A 19,903-nucleotide genomic window follows, 5' to 3' on the forward strand; every position below is an offset into this window, starting at 1 on the left:
CTGTATTTGTTGATCAGCTCCTTATAGGTGTTTTCAGGGTGGGCGTGTCACGTATATACATGTGTATGCATCTATATAGCTATACACATATACCTATATAGATGCATGTATCTCTCTCTATTTTGTTCACTCAATGGAAATGAAATTATTTACCTCTTTTACAACAGGATCTTGACGCTGTTTTGTGGATTTTGGCTGCTAGTGATATATTTTATTATTGTCATTAAAGCTGCTGCTAAATTCACCTTGACTGATACCACATGTGTTAGCTGAACAAATAGGTTAATGCTATTCTTGTTGATACCGGATAGTTGCCATGCCAAAGCTGAGGGCTTTAGTCTCTGTTGCTTGCTGTTTTGTGAACACATGATGGATCATTATTTTAGTATAAATTGGGTTCATTCCTAGGTAAAGCTGAAGTGTTTAAATTTCTCTCTTTTCCTTTTAAATATATCGTGGCATAAGAAGCCAGGGGATTTCTTTAATAAAAGCACAGGGCACAACAAGAAGAAACTGTTCTTTCAGGTGTCAGAATGCCTGTTTGGAAATTTTTGTCACATTGCTTTAAACCAGTGAAAAGAGAATTTTTCACTAAAACTCTTAAACGAAAACATTCTGACAGCTGATATGGTATGTTGAAAGCTTGTCTTTGCTTTCCTTGGCTTGTTACTGCCTTCCTTAAAGCGGGGTGGGGGAGAAAATTGGTGATATGTACCACTGACTTACTCTTCTTAGTGCAAGTTTTTCAAGTTAAGAAAGCCAGTTTAATACTTCAGTATTTCATCTCTGTTTCAATAAGGAATTTAAGGGGCTATTAAAGAAAATGTAGAATCCTGATATTGGCCAAGGCCAAGTTATGTAGCAACCAGATGATGTCCTCCTACACTTTGGAGGCTCCAGCCATCTGGATTACTGCAGATATCTCCCTCTGTGCTCAGTAAGGACCCATCTGCAGCACACATGTGGCTGCTGAAGCACTGATGTTAGGCCAGCCTGAAACAAGCCCACCAACAAGTGGTCCATTCCTCTGGAAGAGCTTGGCCAGGACTTCAGAACTTTGCAAAGAAGCATCTTCAGCCCAGTATGATTTTTCAGTGAACGGCATAAACCATAACGCTGTGATCTTAGATAAAAGTTAGAGTATATACAAACCAAGTATGTCCTAGTGTTTGTCCATTTTAAAGGAACCATTAGGGCAAAGTAGAGCTCAATGCTTTCACCTGCTTGAATCTTCTACATCGGTGGCTTGTGTCTTCCATTTTACTATCCTTGTCCTTCTGCTTATGATGATCCTGGTTTTGTAGAGCATTTGCAATTAAAATTCTCGTGCTATGATGTGTCACTGATCTTCATAACATTCCCCTGGCTTCTCAGCAACAAGTGTACTTGGCAATTTCCAGTGCTGACAACTCCAGTTTTCTTCCTCTGCTGCTCAGGTGGTCGGAGCCCCACAAGTGCCAACAAATTCGATAAAGCACAGAAGCAGTGTTTCTGACTCAGCAGGGCTTTGTACTAACGTGAGGGCAGGAGAAGGTATTGTGCCAAGTGCCCAAAATTGGCTGGCATCCCTGGATGGGAAGTGAAGTGAAAGTGGAAGACCACCTTGTAAGCAGGCCTGGTGCCATCCAAACAGATGGGCTGAAGCATAAGCAGCCAAACAGGCATTTAGGAACCCAAAATGGATTTGTTGAAGGCAGGTTTCCAAGCATGAAATGTCAGAATGGTTGCCTGTGTCAAGCCTCCAAACCTGGAGGGAAGGATTTGTGCGAGTAGTGTGGGATGAGCTAACGCTGAAAACAAACATGAAAATCTGTCTTGGATCCTTTCCTGGATCCATTGAAAGATTTTTTTCATAGCTGTGAGACCTAGAAGGGATGAGTGGGAGAAGAGTCCTGCAAAGCAGTAATATTTCGCTACCACATGGATCATTTTCCACAAACTGTGCTGACAAGGTAAAGAAATTATTTCTTTTGCCTCCCACAGATGTTGATGTGCAGGAGGCCCGTAACATTGCTTTGGCTGGTTAGTCTTTGGCAGCTGTATTTAATAGCTTCAGGACAAATTCTGTAGTATTAGCCAAGCTCTAAATAATTTATTATAGACAGAAGTATACGTTAGTAAAGACTTAAAAGATTTTAAGTTAATCTCCAATGGCTGTGGAGTGGTAGTGAGCACTGAATTGCCTTGCTGTAATAAGAACTCAGCTCCTCTCTCGGACTTTTCTGCTTAAAAGATAAACAACAACAAAGGCAGGGAAAAAAAAACGACCCAAACTTCCATAACTCAGGAATTTAGGATGATAATTGATGGAAATGGGCTTTGCTGTTTTTTCCATCCACTATAAAAGCCAGGCAAACACTTATTGCTTGTCTGCTGATCAAAGGTGCAAAGTAGAGATGGGCTCATGGAAAGAGAAATGTAATGACTTGAAAGGAAATGAGTTTGCAGGTAAGAGTCAAGGCAAAGGCTCCAGTTGCAAGCTAAGCTTTATCTGAGCTTACATTGTTATGCCCTGTAACCGGTGCCTTGCAGTTCCAGTTTTAGAAAGTGGAGAATGAAAGAAAGCATTAATCTGGCTGAAACCCACAGAACAGGATTGTGTGTGAAACAAAAGTGAAATCGGAGAGTGCAGTCGGTGAAATACAGCTTGAGGAGGAGGGGGGAATATGCTAGAAACAGCAGTTTTCTAACCTCTTTACTGCAGCTGAACAAGCTTTAAGAGGTATTAGGATTTATTCTTTGTAGCGAGAGGGGTAGGAAAAAATCAGGACCTAGCTACTGTTGTTTGATTTTTTTTATTTATTTTTTTTTTGCAGCAGCAGAATATTCTTAGCATAAGTAGGGCTGTCAGAACGTGCTGTCAGGGAAATGATTTACATTTGGTAGAACTGCCCCTCGGTTCTTCCAGCTCACACTGCCCTTGTGGCACTTTAACACTGGTCGTTTGTTGCAGGCTCTGCATTTGATGTTTTGATTTTCACCAGTTGCTCTGCAGAAAAGGATTGTGCAACAGTCGAGGACTATGGGTCTTTGGGAAGAGGCAGAAAACATGCATTCAGATCTCAAACTCCAGACAGAGAAGCCTCTTTAACTGTGCAGTAACAGAAATTGCTTAAATTATGGATAATCTGCTCCATAAGCCTGTCTTCTCCCATTTCATAAAGCTTCCTATCCGTGCAATTTGGAGACTTGTACCAACAGTGAAAGACAAGAGGATTCAAGAGAAGGTAAAAAACAAATTAAAAGAAAAAAAACGCTCCTTCAACTGTAACCCCATGGGTGACCTAGCTATATCTTAAAGGAAGAGGATCTGAAGTTTAGCTGCATGGTTTTCTGAATGCCAGTATTTGGGAGTAATGGCTATGTTTAAGTTTTTATAAGAGCTTTGTGACTTTGACAAAATTGGCCCTGAGAACAAATAATTTTTGACTCTGAGGAAATTACTGGACACTTAAAGCAATTGGGGTCCGAGACCATGAAGCTTTAAGTAGTCATTACCTGTCTGTTGAGGATCACAAAAATCCATATTTCACTGCTGTCAGGAGACGTTTTCAGTGCAATTCCAGTTCATCTCGAATCACTCATCTCCATCCTAGCTGGCTGAAGAAATTGTTAATCTTCCTTTTACTTTTGATAGTCTTGAATCCTCTTCCTACACTAAGGGGGGTATATTTGAAGAAATTAATTCCTAAATATGTATATAAAATAAACCAGGCTTCTGCTCTCTTAACTCTTCTGTTAGCCATAAACATTACGCTCTGCTGTTCTCTGTGCTGTAAGGGCTTTGTCTCTACTGAGAGATGTTAATTAGTCTGAGATCAGGTGTAGGGACTGGTGGGTATTTGAGCTCTTTGTCACATAAACCTGTGTTAAATGAAAGGTTGGATTCTTGGCAGTAGGGCTTGTAACTTAGTTTCTTAAACGTTTTGGTAGATGATGATTTCTTGACTTAAATGCAATACGAATATCCCTAGGAGAACTGACTTATCTGAAGTTGTTGCCGTTTCACAAGGAAGCGGAAATTATTTAGCTGGGGGTGGGGTGGGAGGGGAGGAGAGGAGTGAGTCTGGAATGGGGCCATCTCTGATGAGTTCCTATTCTTTTTCATCCAATATGTGCTCAATATTAAGCTATAGGGTGAGCATTCAGAAGCAGCCTGTAACAAGAGCTGGAATTCTGCATTCCTTTGAAACAGTTAAACTTCTTTGCTCTTTGTGCACTAAATGCTGTTGAATAGCATACTTCTCTAAATGAGCGGTCAGCAGGCAAAGAAAGGCACATTCCTTTGACATGATATATTTTGGAAAAAAAGTACCAGGGCTATAACTGGTGGGGGGCGGGGCGGGAATCTGCTTTTCTTGTTTCGGTACAGTAACATTCATTATTTTCTTTCTTACTCCTAATTTTTTTACAATGGCTAACAGCTCAAGCGCTACATGCTTAAAGAAACATCCTATTCGTTCTCCTTGGCTTTGTCCAATGTTGGCAGGGCTGATACTCGCCAAATACTCACCTTTGCTTCTTTGACTCTACAAACACTTACGGGGTGGGAAGTGCAGTTGAGCTCAGCAGGTTGCCCTGCATGGCATTGAGAATAAGCTTTTTATTTCTGAGGATCACATTCTTTTATCTGGCAGGGTGAGTCATCAGGATTGTTTGCTTAATACTGGCTCAATGCCCTTTAATAAATACTATCAGTAGATGACTAACTGTTTTTTCTTTGAGGTTTTTTTTTTTGCCATTTTTCTCTATATTCACCCATTACTGACCTGGACAGGTAATTAATTAAAACTCAGGAGGGCTGACAGATCCATGCTAACAGTGCTATTCTCATGTTCTGTTCAGACAGTTTTTGTCTGATGCACATGGTGCTGCTCGTACAGTTATGGAGGCAAAAATCACAAGCAGAGAGGGTATGTAGGGCTAGTTGGCTAATAACTTTGAGTTGGTAGAGGCTTGCCCTGACAGCTGAACTTCAGAGGATGTATGGATCAGTTATAACTTGAACATTAATTGGTGAGACTGAATGGTTTAGAGAGCAACCAGTAACTTGATGCCAAATCACATCATTCCGTGTGTGTAAGGATGTGAGTACCTTCAGTGCAACATACTTCTGGCACTGCTGTTCCAAGCTGCTGGAAGAAATCCATTTAATCAAAACAAGCATTCACATGGTTATTAGCATGTTAGTCCCAAGACACAAAGCTTTATCAATATAAAATGAACTGAATGTGATGCTATTATTCATTCTCTTTACATTGCCTGATATTATGCAGTGAATGTAATGAGGCTTGTTGAAGAACTGCTGTTCACTGTGATGTTCCAGAAAAGATACACATCCTACGAGACTTGTTCACTGATCCAACATTTTAAATGAAATACGACATTAAAATAAGTCTAATAGTTTCAATCTGACCTCAGCTTTGCATGCTCACTTTAATGAGTTGCATTTTACTCTGGAAACTAGACAACTAAAAATCCTGTTTACTGGTTGCTTAGAAACTTTACAGAAACTGATCATGAGTAAGAGCATTAGATATCAAATATTTCAGTAAAAATTAAAGCTGTGAAATAAATGCCTGTTGTTCAGAAACGATAGATTCTGGAAATCACACAAGAATCTTACGAAGTCCAAGAGATAAACAGATTATAAGAAGGACATGTACAGATAAGAACATCCAGACTTATACTAAGAAGGATAAACTTGCTTCAGGTATACAGTATGGTTTAGGAAGACTGTTTCCATACTGGCAGTGTATTAAATGTTTCCTCTCTTGGATCACCTTCTGGAATCATTCCTTGCTGAACAAACCAGGCCCAGGAGCATGGACTTCATGGAGTATCGGTATGATTCAATAATGGAATTGTTTATGATCGTTACATAGGAGATTTTCTCTCCCATTTTTAGCTCAATCTTGAATGTTTTAAAACACAAAAATCTGAAAGCTTCTATCTTTACAGAAATGTTATGAAAATGTGTTTTATGGCTATATGGCAGAGTTTCTTTGAGAGTAAGTGGCGTTTTAACAGCATAGTTGAGTTTAGGAGGTAATTCTCGTTAAATGACTCTTTTATCTAGATCTGTATAGTTATTTATTATGGAAATATGTATTTTTTAAGAGGAAATCTTATCTAATTCTATACTTTGATTTTTTCCATAAAAATTATTACGCTTGAGTTCTTAGAAGGTATGAGGTATTTAATACTAATTCAGCCTGAGTAAGGAAATGAATGAAACAATGTCCTAGCATGTGGAACTGCCATTGACAAATGAAGTAAACTTTTTTTTTTCTTAAAAAATAAGCTCCAAATAAAAATTATAATGAAGGAACTTAGAAGATATAGAGAGGAAGACACCAGAGAGAAGGTGAAAATACAATGCATGTTTTGATATGGTTACTGCTTCTTTTGGGGAACTGGAAGATCCAAAGCCCTGTGAATTTTAGCCTTGTAAGTGACTGTAAGTGATCCTGAAACAGCAGCTTAGTAGCCCTGGAAATGAGTTTTCCTCAGGGACTATGCAATGGGTTTGTGGTTTTAATGCCATGGCTGACTAATCCCAGTCAACCCCATTTCTGAGTATATACATTAGAAAACTTTGTTTGTTCCTGCTGATAAGGCTGTAGTATAGCTATAAACATGCCAGTTATTTTCTTGTCAAACATAAAAGACCTATTATCTCAAGGTGTTTGAGGCCTCTCTGCTTAGATAAAATACATAGAAAGCATGTATGTGGCTTGTTTAATGGTGTATATGCTGGGAGCATTTTCTCCTTTCCTTGAAATAATTTTTCAATTCATTTGGCAAAGCAAGAAATAAATTTTGCCTTTATTGTTAGTTTGAGTGTACCCGAATTAGTATTTGAGGAAATGACTTTTCAAGAGCATTGTAAGGTTTCCTCTTTTCAAAACATGGCCATAAAACTTGGAATTCCTGTTGAAAATGCCAGTTGGACCCAGATAAAACTTTTCCCTGAAAGAAACCACAGGATGCTTTTTTCATTTACAATCAGCTTCCAAAGGACATAGACTCACAGAATGGTTTGGGTTGGAAGGGACCTTAAAGATCATCCAGTTCCACCCCCCTGCCGTGGACAGGGACACCTCCCACTAGACCAGGCTGCCCAAAGCCCCATCCAGCCTGGCCTTGAACACCTCCAGGCATGGGGCATCCACAGCTTCTCTGGGCAAAAGAATTTCCTCCTAACATCTAATCTCTATCTCCCCTCTTTCAGTGTAAAACTGTTACCCCTCATCCTATCGCTACACTCCCTGCTAAAGAGTCCCTCCCCACCTCCCCTGTAGGCCCCCTTCAGGTACTGGAAGGCCGCTATAAGGTCTCCCTGGAGCCTTCTCTTCTGCAGGCTGAACAACCCCAACTCTCTCAGCCTGTCTTCATAGGAGAGGTGCTCCAGCCTTCTGATCATCTTCATGGCCCTCCTCTGGACCAAAGACCAAACATCTGACTAATGTTAAAGAAAATGGAGGAAGCATTGTTCTGTGCTGAGAAACTACCAGCTTTCCTTTTGAATCTTAGCAGTAAATAGACGTTTCTTACAGCTTCTCCAGCCAGTACTTCTTTAGAATTATTTTTTGAGCTACACACCAGCCCCAAGATGAATGCTAAAATAATTTCTCTAGCCAACAGTTCACGCGTAAGAGTGATACCATCAATGAGCTTCTATACATGAGCATTAACAGATGGGGTTTGGTCCCTTAGGGAAACCACCAAACGAGCTCTGGGAGTCCAGAACTGAGGCAGCACAGAATGACTTGTATGTTGCATTGAGAGTATGTATGTCTTTAGCAATTAACACAGCTGCTTTGGCAGAACCCTTTTTAGCCTCTTTTCTGAAGGAAGCGAGCTGTGTCTGGCCTTCTCCCCCTGTAACTGTGGAACTCATGGATAGAAGAGCCTCAAAGACGTGAAACACCCACACACTTAATGAAAATAAGACTCATAAGAGGGGAGGCGTACTATTAAAACTGCCTTTAAAAGCAACATTTCATCAAAGAGATCATGCAGGGGAGGATAATAATGAGTACTTCATACACTGGAAAACCTCCAGTCAGTTTTGTTACCTTTCAGGTGTAAAAAAAAAAAAAAAAAAAAAAACCAACCAAAAAAAACCCCAAAACCACAAACAACCAACAACAAGCCCTACCCTAGAGAACATATCTGAGAAAATCCTTGACTCACATACCTGGCAGTGGTTGATTCTTTGCTGCATGCTTAGCTGGCCAACAAGTCAATCAACCAGACTGCTGGAGACCAGGCAAGATATTCCACTAACTGTCACGGAAGAGCTATTCCCTGCCATGAAAACATGTTTGTCTTTCTCGAGTTCACAGTTCAATAACTGCTGTCTAAATTAATTTGATTAGACTTGGATAATAGCACCTATGCTGAGTTGCATCAAGCTGTCTTTCCTTCAAGACACTGTCTTGAGTGTGACTGGGCAGGATTTGTAAGTCACTTTAAGGTCTGAGTAGGAAGAGAGCACAGTTCGTCTTGTGAAGATGTTCTCACAGCAGATCTTATCAGATGCTTGCTTGTGTAGTGCATTGTTCTTTTGCGTTACCTTTTGTTTTCCTCAAAAATGGCAACTCTGCCCAGCTTAACAGTCAAAGTCTTATCTCAAAGTAGCTGTTTGAGGAAGACTGCTCGCAAACAATGGGTCTTTAATCAAGGAGAAAAAAGCTTGCAGGCTGCATGCAAATAGGAAATAAGGTACACCCTTCAATCAGTATTTAACCTTTGGAATAATTTATCTGTTGTCAGCTCATACTCTGAAATTTTGGTTAGAGGGGCTTATAAAAGATTTTATATAGATGAAATAGAGGTTATAGTCTGCGCACAGTTTACAGACAGAAGTTCTCTGTTACACATACAGTCAGCCTGGATTACAGAAATAATTCCTCACAGCTTTAAAATCTACATTCATTGAATCCAAATGGCACTGTTAAACTTTGTAAATGTAATCGTTATATGCCAGGCGATATTAGTATGACTGAATCTGACATATGTTTGACACGCAGTTCCTGAAGTTATAGGACTACAGGCATTTTAAGGGATGCATTTCATGTCCTCAAGTGACAATCTAAGACTTTTGCAAGAATCAACTCTTCAAAGTAGGAAAGTTTTCAGACATCTAGTCAGCCTGGAGATGAGATAATGAGGATGCAGCTCAAGCGCCTGAATGAGACACGTTACCCAGAAAAAGATCTAGAAGCTTTTGCTGAAATAGTTGGTACTTGATCTCTGCTCTGAGATAAACAGTATGTCCCATCACACACAAGTTAACATCTAGCTGGAAGTGATGCTGTCTCTTAGTGTGTATAGGAGAAATGAGATCCATTATTGCCAATATTTTAACATCATGATGCTTGTATTACAGCTGGGGTAGTCCAAGTGCTACTATTGGGTTAAAAAAAGAGGGGTGTCACCAGTAGTCTGGCTTTGTTTTGCTTTTCTAAAGATTTCTGTATCAAAAGATGCATTTGGCGTAGCTACCACAAGTTTCCAGTATAAGCGTTCTATGAAATACGCGAGTATCACAAATCACATAGTACTTCTCTACTAGGACATCTAAGAAATCTATATAGTTACTAATGAAAACTTCATTATAATGGCTTTAGACATGTCAAGTTAAATTTGTTTAATAATAGTGGTATACTTTTTGGTATGTAAAAACTATGCATATGTTAAATTTGAGACAATACGTTAAAAGTGCTGCTTGCTTTGAATGACTAAGATGCTATGAATTTTGTGGTTAAACAGAGGATTGACTCATTCCTTTAATGAAGCATTTTCCTTAATTTCTGTTCTTTGTTGTTCTGAAGCATAAAAAGTGCTAACTGATTGCTGTGTATTCCTGGGGTGGTACGTCCAGAATCTGAAATACTTTGTGATTCTCTGGGGCTGATGGGTATTATGTTGTTTAATATTTTATGCTTAACACCATCATGTCAAAATGATTCTTGTGTCCTAACAGTTCCTTGCAGTCCACAGACTCATTTGGAAAACTATCTTCTAATAGAGACGGGTAGCTCAGATATCCTCTTTGTCACACTAGCTTCTTCTAAGCTCATTTGGATCAGTATTTGAGAGGCTGCGTCAGAAGTAGTCCACATTTGCTCTGGTTTGGCTTTATGCTAGACTTTCTACTATAGTCGCACAGCAATTCCTGTCAGGATTGTATGATGTTTTCCAGGGATGTGCAGATTTTTTTTTTCCCCCCTAAGCAGATTTTCTTCTTGAATTATGATCATCGTTATTGAAGCTTGGATGTTTTGCCCCTTCAGATAAACATCTTTGTTGAACTACCATCTTCTGGCTGAAATGTGAGCTGGGTCTCCACTGCTTTGTCAGACATGACTAGTCAATTTTTCAAGCATAAGCTATGTCTGTCTGTATACACACATTCTGAGATGAGCAGGTTTTGGTATTGTCATAAGAAAAGAGCAACTAATAATCACTCGAAGGAAGCACTGAGCTAAACAAGGATCCTAATCTTAAAATGTTGAGCTCCTGCCTTTTTGACAAAAGAGGCTTGTGGTCCCTTAGCATCTTGAAGAACTTACCTAGCCACTTATTGGACTGTGGCAGCTCTTGCCTAATGGTTTATACTATAAAAATTCTTATTTTAAGAAGTTGAAAACTTACTAATCTAAATGGTCAATGCTCATTTATTTTTGGACTCTAAGTTTATGGGATGGTCTGCTGAAGAAGTCTTAACATCATTGACACTTAAAACAGGATCATATTACATTTCCCGAAATACCATTTTTCATTTAGGCACTTCTGGTGGCACTGATACAATCTCAGTCACATATGGTCAGGTTCTTCACTTAAGCCAGTATCATGACCCAATGGCTGCTGCTGACAGCTAGTGCTTGGGGAGGGGGGAGAGTGGAGTGGGCTGGCTGCCACTTCTGAAATTTAGTAAAATGAAAAACCTTAACAGAACATGCAGTGCAGCAGAAAGCTTAAAGATTAGAGAGAGACTAAGCTGGAATTCTACAGCATTAGTTGAATAACGGGTAGAGCAACATATGTAAACGTAAGTATGACAAGGACTGAAGGCCAAGAGAAAAGATTTCAAAACTAAGATATATTCCATTACTGTAGCTTTATTTGTGTACAAATGAACACATTATTTTTAATTAAAAAAAAATATCTCTATCCCATCCCACTGTTGCCTCCCTTTTAAAATTGTGAATAAATCTGTCAGATACAAATGGATTAGGTTTAATTTAGAGGACTTTCATGTTAGCTTTTCTAATGCCACAGAAAGACAAGAACCCCCCCCAAAATTTACGTAGCATTTAAAGTTCTGAGATAGTCAAACAGAACAGATGCTTGCGGCTCCTGTTTTCTTAATTTAATTTCTTCAGCTGTGCCCTGTCGAACTAGCTTATCACACCATCAGATGTACTGAACATGTGTTACAATGAAGAGGTACTGGGCTCACATGCACTCAGTAACACATGTATATATTCACGTTTCTCCCCAGGAAATTAGACAGAGATATAGCAGCTCTACTTTTTACCATATTTTAAAATGAATTAGAGCAGAAAATGCTCAAGAGGCATTAAAAAAGCCCAGTTGAAAAAGCTTTTGAATGCTAGAAATTTCAGGACTCTCAATCCCAACAATTACAAAAATGACTTAGCCTTTCAAATTCTGATTTCTTTTCAGGGAAATTTCATTTGGCCTTTCTATTCAAGTTTTGAGGTTCGTGGTTTCAAGCTTTTCTATGCAACTAAAAGGATTAGAAACTTTTTTCAGCATAGGCAAACATCTTTGATCTAATTGCACAGTTCCAGGAACCAGCCTGTAATATCAAAGAATATGTTATTAAAGCCCAGGAACTGCAAATGCTATTAACACAGCAGTATTATAGGAATTGACCGTTTGGTTGCAGCCCTCCTCTGGTGTTTGTGCCACGCCACGCTTATGTCTTTATGGTGTCTGCTTTGCATTCACAGGCAGTTTGTTATAGGCTACTACTGCCTGAACTCGGCCCTTAGGAAAATGGGAGGAACCCAAATCAGTGACAGCAATCTTAATAGAGGCTGCCTTTCATAGTAACGTGTGGTATTTTTGATGAGGGCTAACATAAAAAAATACATATTTGTAACCATCCTATATATCGGACTCAGAAGTGTTGGCATTGCTGTTAGAAACTTTTAAACCGGAACAAATTTCATGTAGTTGCTCCTTCAATTACAGTGCTCCAAGAGGCCCTGTGTTTGAGCAGGGCTAATTTTACACAGAAGGACAGGATGTCATGCCACAGCTGTTTTAAAAGGTTGAATGGAATTATTGTCCATGACTAGGGTGGTTCAAAATCATGTAAACGTAACAAAAAAAAAAAAGACAGTACTGCTTAAAGACAAGTGCTTGTGAAGTTTGTATACCTGTTGTAAACCTGGAACTCATTAGAAAATATTTGCTAAAAGTTCCTGTTAGGATCAGAAGCCATTGTGATGGGTTCTGGGTTGCAGAAGGGCTGCAGAAATGTATGAAGTCACTTGTTCTTTTATTCAAACTGGATGTACTACTTTAAGAGGCCTAGGACTTGGGGGGAAAAATGGTTGTTTTCCTTTTGTCACAAACTGCACAAGAAAATGCGATTTTTTAAGGGTTTTGGCAAATCTAAAAATGGACCTTATTTTTTTTCTCACAGATTTTTTCAGTTTTTCTGTTACAGTTCTGCATTCTTTACACTTTGACCCTAGAAGTAGGATCTTGATTAGACTCTGTAGGATGTAATAGCTTAATTCCTGCAAAGCTTAATTTCTTCAAACCTAGCACTCTCTTCAGATATTCCAGTGAGACTATGGCTTAGGATATAACACTTTATCAACAGGAAAAACTGAAACACTAAGGTTAGCTTATTTTAAATCCTTTGTAATCTGTCCCAGGAAGTGAAAAACAGCACGAGACTGTGCACGTGTTGAAGATGTGAGGCTGTAAACAACCAAAGATCAACTTTTCTGAAACAGAAAACAATTTAGAGTGAAAATTATGGGAAATATAAAAGACAAATTATTAAAAGCACCAGGTTTACTGAAATCTAGGTCTACTGAAGAAAATTCTCTAGGAGTCCTGCTCTGCAACTTCAAGAGTAGCAAAATCAAGGTTTTTGGTTCACACTGCATACACATGTAAGTAACTTCTAATTAATCCATGTTGCTCCTATAGCGTCAGAGGCTTCCAATGATAGTTTTATTTTTTTCCCCTGGATGGAAGATTTTCGACAGGTCAATGAGTGATGTATCAGAAACGTTTACAGCTTGATATCTTTTTAGTTCAGCATATTAAATAAGCCATAGCTATATGGCTGGATAGATATATGGTTAGATATAACCTAATGATAGATAAACTAATGCTTGATATAAACATAGACATATGATTAAGTAAATCATGATAGGAATCATAGAAATATACAGTGTAAGATATACTTGATGTGATATGATAAATATGATCTCATAACATTATCTTAAAACATCTTATAATATGGTAATATTATAATCTTCTGACCTTAAATATATGAAATATGTAAGATATATGATAGAAATCATGTCTCTGATTAGATATAAACAGATTCCGTGCAGTTTTCAAATACTATATAGAATCTTTAAGGTTATAATTTACCTTAAGATGAACTTCAAATAGGAAACAAGATTTTCACTGATCTATCACTGCCAGTTTCTGTAGTCTGTAAATAGGGTTGTATCCTCAGATCTCCTCAATGGATCTGGATTACGTTGGAGGCCCTTAAAGATGGAATGGGAACTGCCTAATATTTTTACTGAAAGAGGAACTTCTTTTTTTCCTTCTGAATAGGCAGTTGGCATGCTGAATTCATGCGGAATGTCCCCACTAACCAGATGGTGGGGAGGAGGGCATACGGTACAAGTTTCAAGTCTTTTTAAATTAAATCCCCCTCTGGTGCTTCTTGGCTTGTTGCAGATGCACAGAATGAAGCTGACGTTAGTCACTGATTTATTGGAAGGGAGAGAGAGGGGCACCTCAGGGCCCTTTTAACACTCCCATTGCGACAGGTTGGTGGAATATACCCTCCCGGTTCATATGACATAGCTGTGGGGTTTGTCCCTCCCATATCCACTCCTGCCAATTTCAGTTGGAGGCTGAATCCAGCCCTTGGTGATGTATGGACCTGAGTATGTGATCTATTATTTAATGCGGACTCGAGTATGTGATCTACTATTTAATGCAAGAGTTAGGCTAAAGATGGTGATGTTGCTGGGAATATTCTAGCACCTATTCTTCAAGGCAGACAGGAGTCTTTTTGTGCTGCCCTGGAATGGATGTTTGCTATTTAATTCGCTTGTGCTGCAGTTTGATATTCATCAGCAGTGGTATGGGAACACTTCTGAGCACTTGCTCCCACCGCCTGTTTGTCCCAGCACAAGCTTTTGTAGCTGGGTAGGGAACCAGGTCAGAACAACCTTGTTAAATTTGGGTAATTTTACTAAGTGTACTTCATTAAGTTTCTACGTGTTACATACCTGTAAGTAGAGGTTTTACTTCTCCCCTTGCAGCCTTATTGTTGGGGTTGATTAAGAATGCATTGGAATACAGATTTAACCTTTCAATTCACCACTTGGAGTTACCTTTAGGTTAGGGGTCTTTTAAGCTAGAGCATGTAGTTGCAATAGAAGGATGCCACATTAATTGCTTTTATCAATAACCTCTACCAGTTTGAAAATGTGACCTCAGGCCACTTTTACTAAGACATAAGGGAGGAAAAAATCCTATGAATAGTTGACTTCCATTTACATACACATAGTAGCAGTTATGAAAATAGAAAGGAAAGTGGAATGTGAGCTCTCCTGTAAAACAAAAGTTTATAATGAATTTCTCCCAACCTGAAAAGCTACCACATGCTTTCACTTGATAAAATTTTTGGCTCTGAGTCTGAATAAAATTACACAGTCCAACACATTATGCTTAAATGTTTTATCAAACAAACTATCTTATTCTTGCCAGGAGCTGAAATCTTACAACTACGTAAACATCTGTTTACTAACTGCCAGCTCCTTAATGAGTATTACCTTCACCCAATTTTACCCCCCCTCAAATAGTCTTGAAAAAGAACTTCCAAGTGCCGAGAGACTTGGCAAGATTACTTCTCTGTAATATATGCAGCATTCCTGAAATTCTTGGCACATTAGCCTTGAATCAATTCAAACTGAAGTACTTCACTACTTCTGGAGTTGTTTTTTTTTTAAACTGTTTATAGTTTCATTGTTGAAAGGTCTTTATTCTCCACCACAGACATCTTACTATAATGTAACTGAAATATTTTAAAAGTAAATGGGGTGCTCTTCTTTCCCACTTAACGAATTGCAGCAATCCTTTGGCAAGACATAAACCTTTACTAGGGAGCAGTTTTCCACCATGGCCTGGTACTCAGGCCATGACATGACTGTAGCTGCAGCTGATGGTGCAGAGCAGTGGTGCCTTTGTCTGGTAGAAGACATCCTAACAAGGCATGTTGCCTGCCTCAGCTAAGGCTTCCAACAGTAACTTCACAGCACATTCCAATTATAGAGCACAATCTCGTTGTATGTGTCTCTTGGCTGTCTGTTAGAGGCAACAGGAAACTAGCTCCTTACATCACAAAATGAGTAGAATTGTCTCTGGAACTGTGAAACCTCACAACATAGGATAGGGGCATTTCTGAGAGCTTCCACTTTAGTAGTAAAGCTTGTACCAGAGTAGTCAACTTTGAAAACAATCACTGAGGATAAACCAGAAACAGCTGAAGACCTCTGTATGCCCTAAATGAAGGGAGGAGAAACCTCTATGGAAAACATGCAATTAATAATTTTAACTATTTCAAAATCATGCAGCTGAAGGAAGAGAATGGCAGGAGAGTATGGAATATGCGGGAGAGATGGAAGGTATCCAGAAGAAAAGTATGGAAGATGAAATACAGGTTTGAGACAACAGTTGAGTGCTATGGTCAGAAAATGAATTCATCTAGTCTGTCCCTGAAGGATAGATTAAACCAGATTTTCTTGAATCCTTTGAGAGTGTATGTTCACAACAGTTCAAGCTGATTTTAGGTTGGAGCTCCCATACTCATGCCGCTGCCCCACACTGCCTTCCTGTACCAGTTCTGGGAGTTCGGCAGTAATGCCTTTTTGGAGGTAGGCTTTCCTTTTGGCTGGATCGGTCCCCCTGAGTGGACAGTGATGACAGTGCCAGGAAGCGCAGAACTGAGCATCAGCAAAAGGAGAATCACAAAAGCCTGATTTTTATGTCAACTTAAACTGCTGTGATGCTGCACCCCTCCTCTGAATGCAGAATGTTAGTAGGGATTCTATTTAGGGATGTGATGGAAGGGTTAAATTTAATGGTGTTTTAAAAAATCAGTGAAAGCTAATTTAAGACTGCCATAAACCAAAGTTCCTTAATTAGCATAATTGCACAGTGTCAAGACAGGGCTGAGCTAAGGTAATTTGAAAATGTAGCTACATTTCTTACATCTTAACATGCTCAGATTTAGAAAATGAAATGAGTACGTGTTTTGTCTGGGAAAACTGTATCCTTTATCTTCTTTTAAACTTAGTGAACTGATTTCATTTATATATATATATACACACACGTGTGTGTGTGTATACACACACATATCTAAAAACATTTAAACTTTATGTAGAATTATAACGGATTTTCCTCTGGAGAATTCTATTCAGAGATGAGGTGATTGCTTCTATCAGCTATCAGTTGAACAACATGAATGGAAAGGATGTTAGGAGGAAATATGCAATACAGGCTTTATGAATGGTACATGCCACTTAAAGTGTGTAAATGAGAAGCTCCAGTATCATCCCTGCCCTGTCTTGACTCCAGTCATACAAGTACTCTATAGAGAACTGTAAAAGCACTGGTGAGTTTTTAACATCAAGATGAAAGACAAAAAACAATGAGATTAGATCAAATGAAAGCCCGTCTTAACAGAAAGTGATATTTTTTTTTTTCTTCCCGAAAAGCTAATTTGTGCTTAGTCTATTGAGGATGGTTTGAATTATACCTTAAGCAAATAGTTGAGAAGCCTGCTGTGACAGAAGGATCACATGTTAGCCTTTTCTGCCCCGAACTAAGGTGCTGTAGAAAGCTATGTCCATATTAAAATACTACTGATGTTATGATTCAGAAAAATGTTTCTCTTGCTATAGTGCATAAATAAAGTTCTCATGAAATTAACAAAATTTGTAGTAGATTTCATTAGCATTACTCAACACTGACAGAATTTAAACAAATGCATCTTTAACAGGATCCTTTAAGAGGATTTGGAAGCTCACTTCAGAGCAACAAGTATTTCAAGTGCTGTTATGGTCTGAAAAGTGATTTCAACAGAATTCTGTATAATAGATCTCCAATCTGTGAACTTTGCAGTTATAGGTATCTTTATTATTTTGATTTTTTGATTTTTTTTTACTAGTTCTGGTAGTGCTGTAGCACAAGGGAGTAGTTGAGGTGAAGTTGAATTAATTGTAATCCTGAAGACTAAATCAAACTTGAAGTTAAGCTTGCACATAAACTTGCTGCAGGTTAAGGCCTATCTGTTTAATGCCATTAGACTGAATTCTCCTCTCTTTCCAACTGATTGATGGCACTATCTGGAATGTCACATATTTATTACCTTTTAATATGGTAGGCTTTTTTTTTTTCCTATGTTAAAAGGCTTTACCTTTTAATATGGAAGGCTTTTTCCAAGCCTTCCAGAGGCTCTTAATTCTTCTGAAGATGTAGAAAGGCAATTAAAAGCAATCTTTGGTTGGAGGCTAAGTATGCTGTTTTACAGCTGACTATCACAAAAACCAACCAACCAAAACCCAAACAACCAAATCATTTTATGAAATTGCTATTTTTCAGTCCTGAAGATCTAAGGGAGTGCAGAAAGTACTGAAAGCTGCAGTACCTATTTATGCTCCCCATACCTATTCTACCCTCTTGGCTGTGCCAGAATAACCACTTGTGATTCAGTTTGAGAAGTCTATATTTACTGATCTGCTGGGTTATCCTGGACGTGAATCAGTTCCCACATAACCTTAGGTCTTGGTCAGTTTGAGGTTGTGGTTCTGAGACAATCTAGTGGCTGCCTGCTGCTGAAGGACACTTGCAGGAGGAAAGGTCTGGCTTGGGCATTGACAGGAGGTAAATCAGGAGACATCTGTGGGGAAAAGGATGGGTAGGGAACTGGGTGGGGAGTGGGGTGTGGTGACAGGATGACTGGAACTTTTTTTTTTTCCTGTGGTGATGCAGAACACTTAAGTGGTGTGCTGTGGCACCATAAACCTGACAACATACCAAGGGAAGGAGAACGCTTGGGGCTGGGGGCTGCTTCAGTTGGCATTGAATGCTCATGGAACTCTGCTCTCATAAAAGCAAACCTATTATCAGTAGGTTTGCTTGCTTTTAAGAAGTATTTTCAGGTCTGCGAACTAGAAAAATAGTGAACTAACAACCACTATGATGTTTAGTCTTTTCCCCCTCAACCCCTATCAGTAGTGCATACCCTTTCAAGTACTATTTTTTGAAAAAGGATTCTAACTGTGAAGTTTAGAGATTTCTTTTTTTCTGGCCTTTCATATTTGAATTTGTAATTGTTCTTCCAATTTGCGAGTGTATTTTCAATGGAATTACTCAGCTGTGGCTAGACATGTTTGCTCATTGGATATTCAGATGAGCACTGTATTGCAAGATTTTTTTTTACAAGATTAAAAAATGTAAAACAAATATTATTGTAATTTGTGAGTATGACTGGCGACAACTGGTTACTGCAAGCGAAGCCTTTTTTAATTTCGGACTATCTCCACAATCATATTCTAATAACGTTGCTTTGGTTTGCCAAATAATGCCTTTGCCACACGCTGTTATCAGGCTTCCTTGAAGATATTAGGGCAGTCCTGACACTCTTCTGTATCAAGCTCACATTAAGGTCAGGATTTTTAAAGAAACAATATTCAGCAGCAGAAGGAGATAAAACACTTTGAGCATTGTTTATTAAACAGCCGCTGTTTGTAGGTGTGGAGTAGGGCAGAAACAGTAATAAACCAATCAAGGATGGATATGGTGGTGTTATAATGCAGAAGAGGCGCTTCCCAGCTGCCTGGCAGCATCACAGGCATGTATGATTGGCAGATGTATGCTAATGAGAAAGAGATTAAGCCCCAGTGATGCAGCTTTTTTAGTTCTCGCTCTATAGTAGGGCTTGCTTTTGACTTTCTTCTCCTGTTTTGAGACACAGGAACAAAGAATGTTTCTTAGTAGGCAGGCTTTGCCACAGATATTTAGATCTCCATAGCTCCAATTGCGAACAAGCTCGGTAATGTTCAAGAATTCCTTTCCAATCTTCTCCCCAAAACTTCTCGTAGCATAAAGAGAACATAGCATAGTGTAAAGAAGTCCAAATATGCTCTGGATGTAGACAGTATTAGGACCTACAGGCTTTGGCTTTTTTCCTTCATGAACGTATTTGCATAAGTTTTTTGTATTTAAGGGTAACATCTGATATTGAAAGCAAGAGCTACCCGTTTTAACAAAGCAACTGAATGTCTTTCCTAACGAGTTATGGTGCATCAGTTTTGTGTTGCAATTAAGGCACCATAACTAGCATCACAGGCAGCTCAACACAATTCTTTGCTTGCCTTACAAACAAGTTAACAGCAGCAGCACCTTTGAGAGGAGTCATTGCCACAATGACAGTGCTACCTACTTGCAATGGGATACTTCATGGAGTAACCATGGAAATAATCAAGTAACATGGCAACTATACGGGACAGGACTGAAATTATGCATTAGGTATTCTCAAACAAGTAACCTGCTTCTTGTCATCTTATTTTCCTGAATGCAAATATCC

General features: G+C 38.9%; 1 protein-coding gene across 1 annotated transcript in view; it reads left to right on the forward strand.

Annotated features, from left to right (window-relative positions):
* Nucleotides 1–2,987: 2,987 nt before the first annotated feature.
* The window catches only part of ATP2C1 (ATPase secretory pathway Ca2+ transporting 1), a 70,680-nt gene continuing 53,764 nt past the window's right edge, over nucleotides 2,988–19,903 (forward strand). Inside the window, exon 1 of the mRNA XM_074575164.1 lies at nucleotides 2,988–3,227. Within this exon, the coding sequence (XP_074431265.1) occupies nucleotides 3,120–3,227 (108 nt within the window). The 5' untranslated portion in view covers nucleotides 2,988–3,119. The remainder of the gene's footprint in view (nucleotides 3,228–19,903) is intronic.

Source organism: Larus michahellis, chromosome 2 (assembly GCF_964199755.1).
Source record: "Larus michahellis chromosome 2, bLarMic1.1, whole genome shotgun sequence".
Lineage (NCBI taxonomy): Eukaryota > Metazoa > Chordata > Aves > Charadriiformes > Laridae > Larus > Larus michahellis.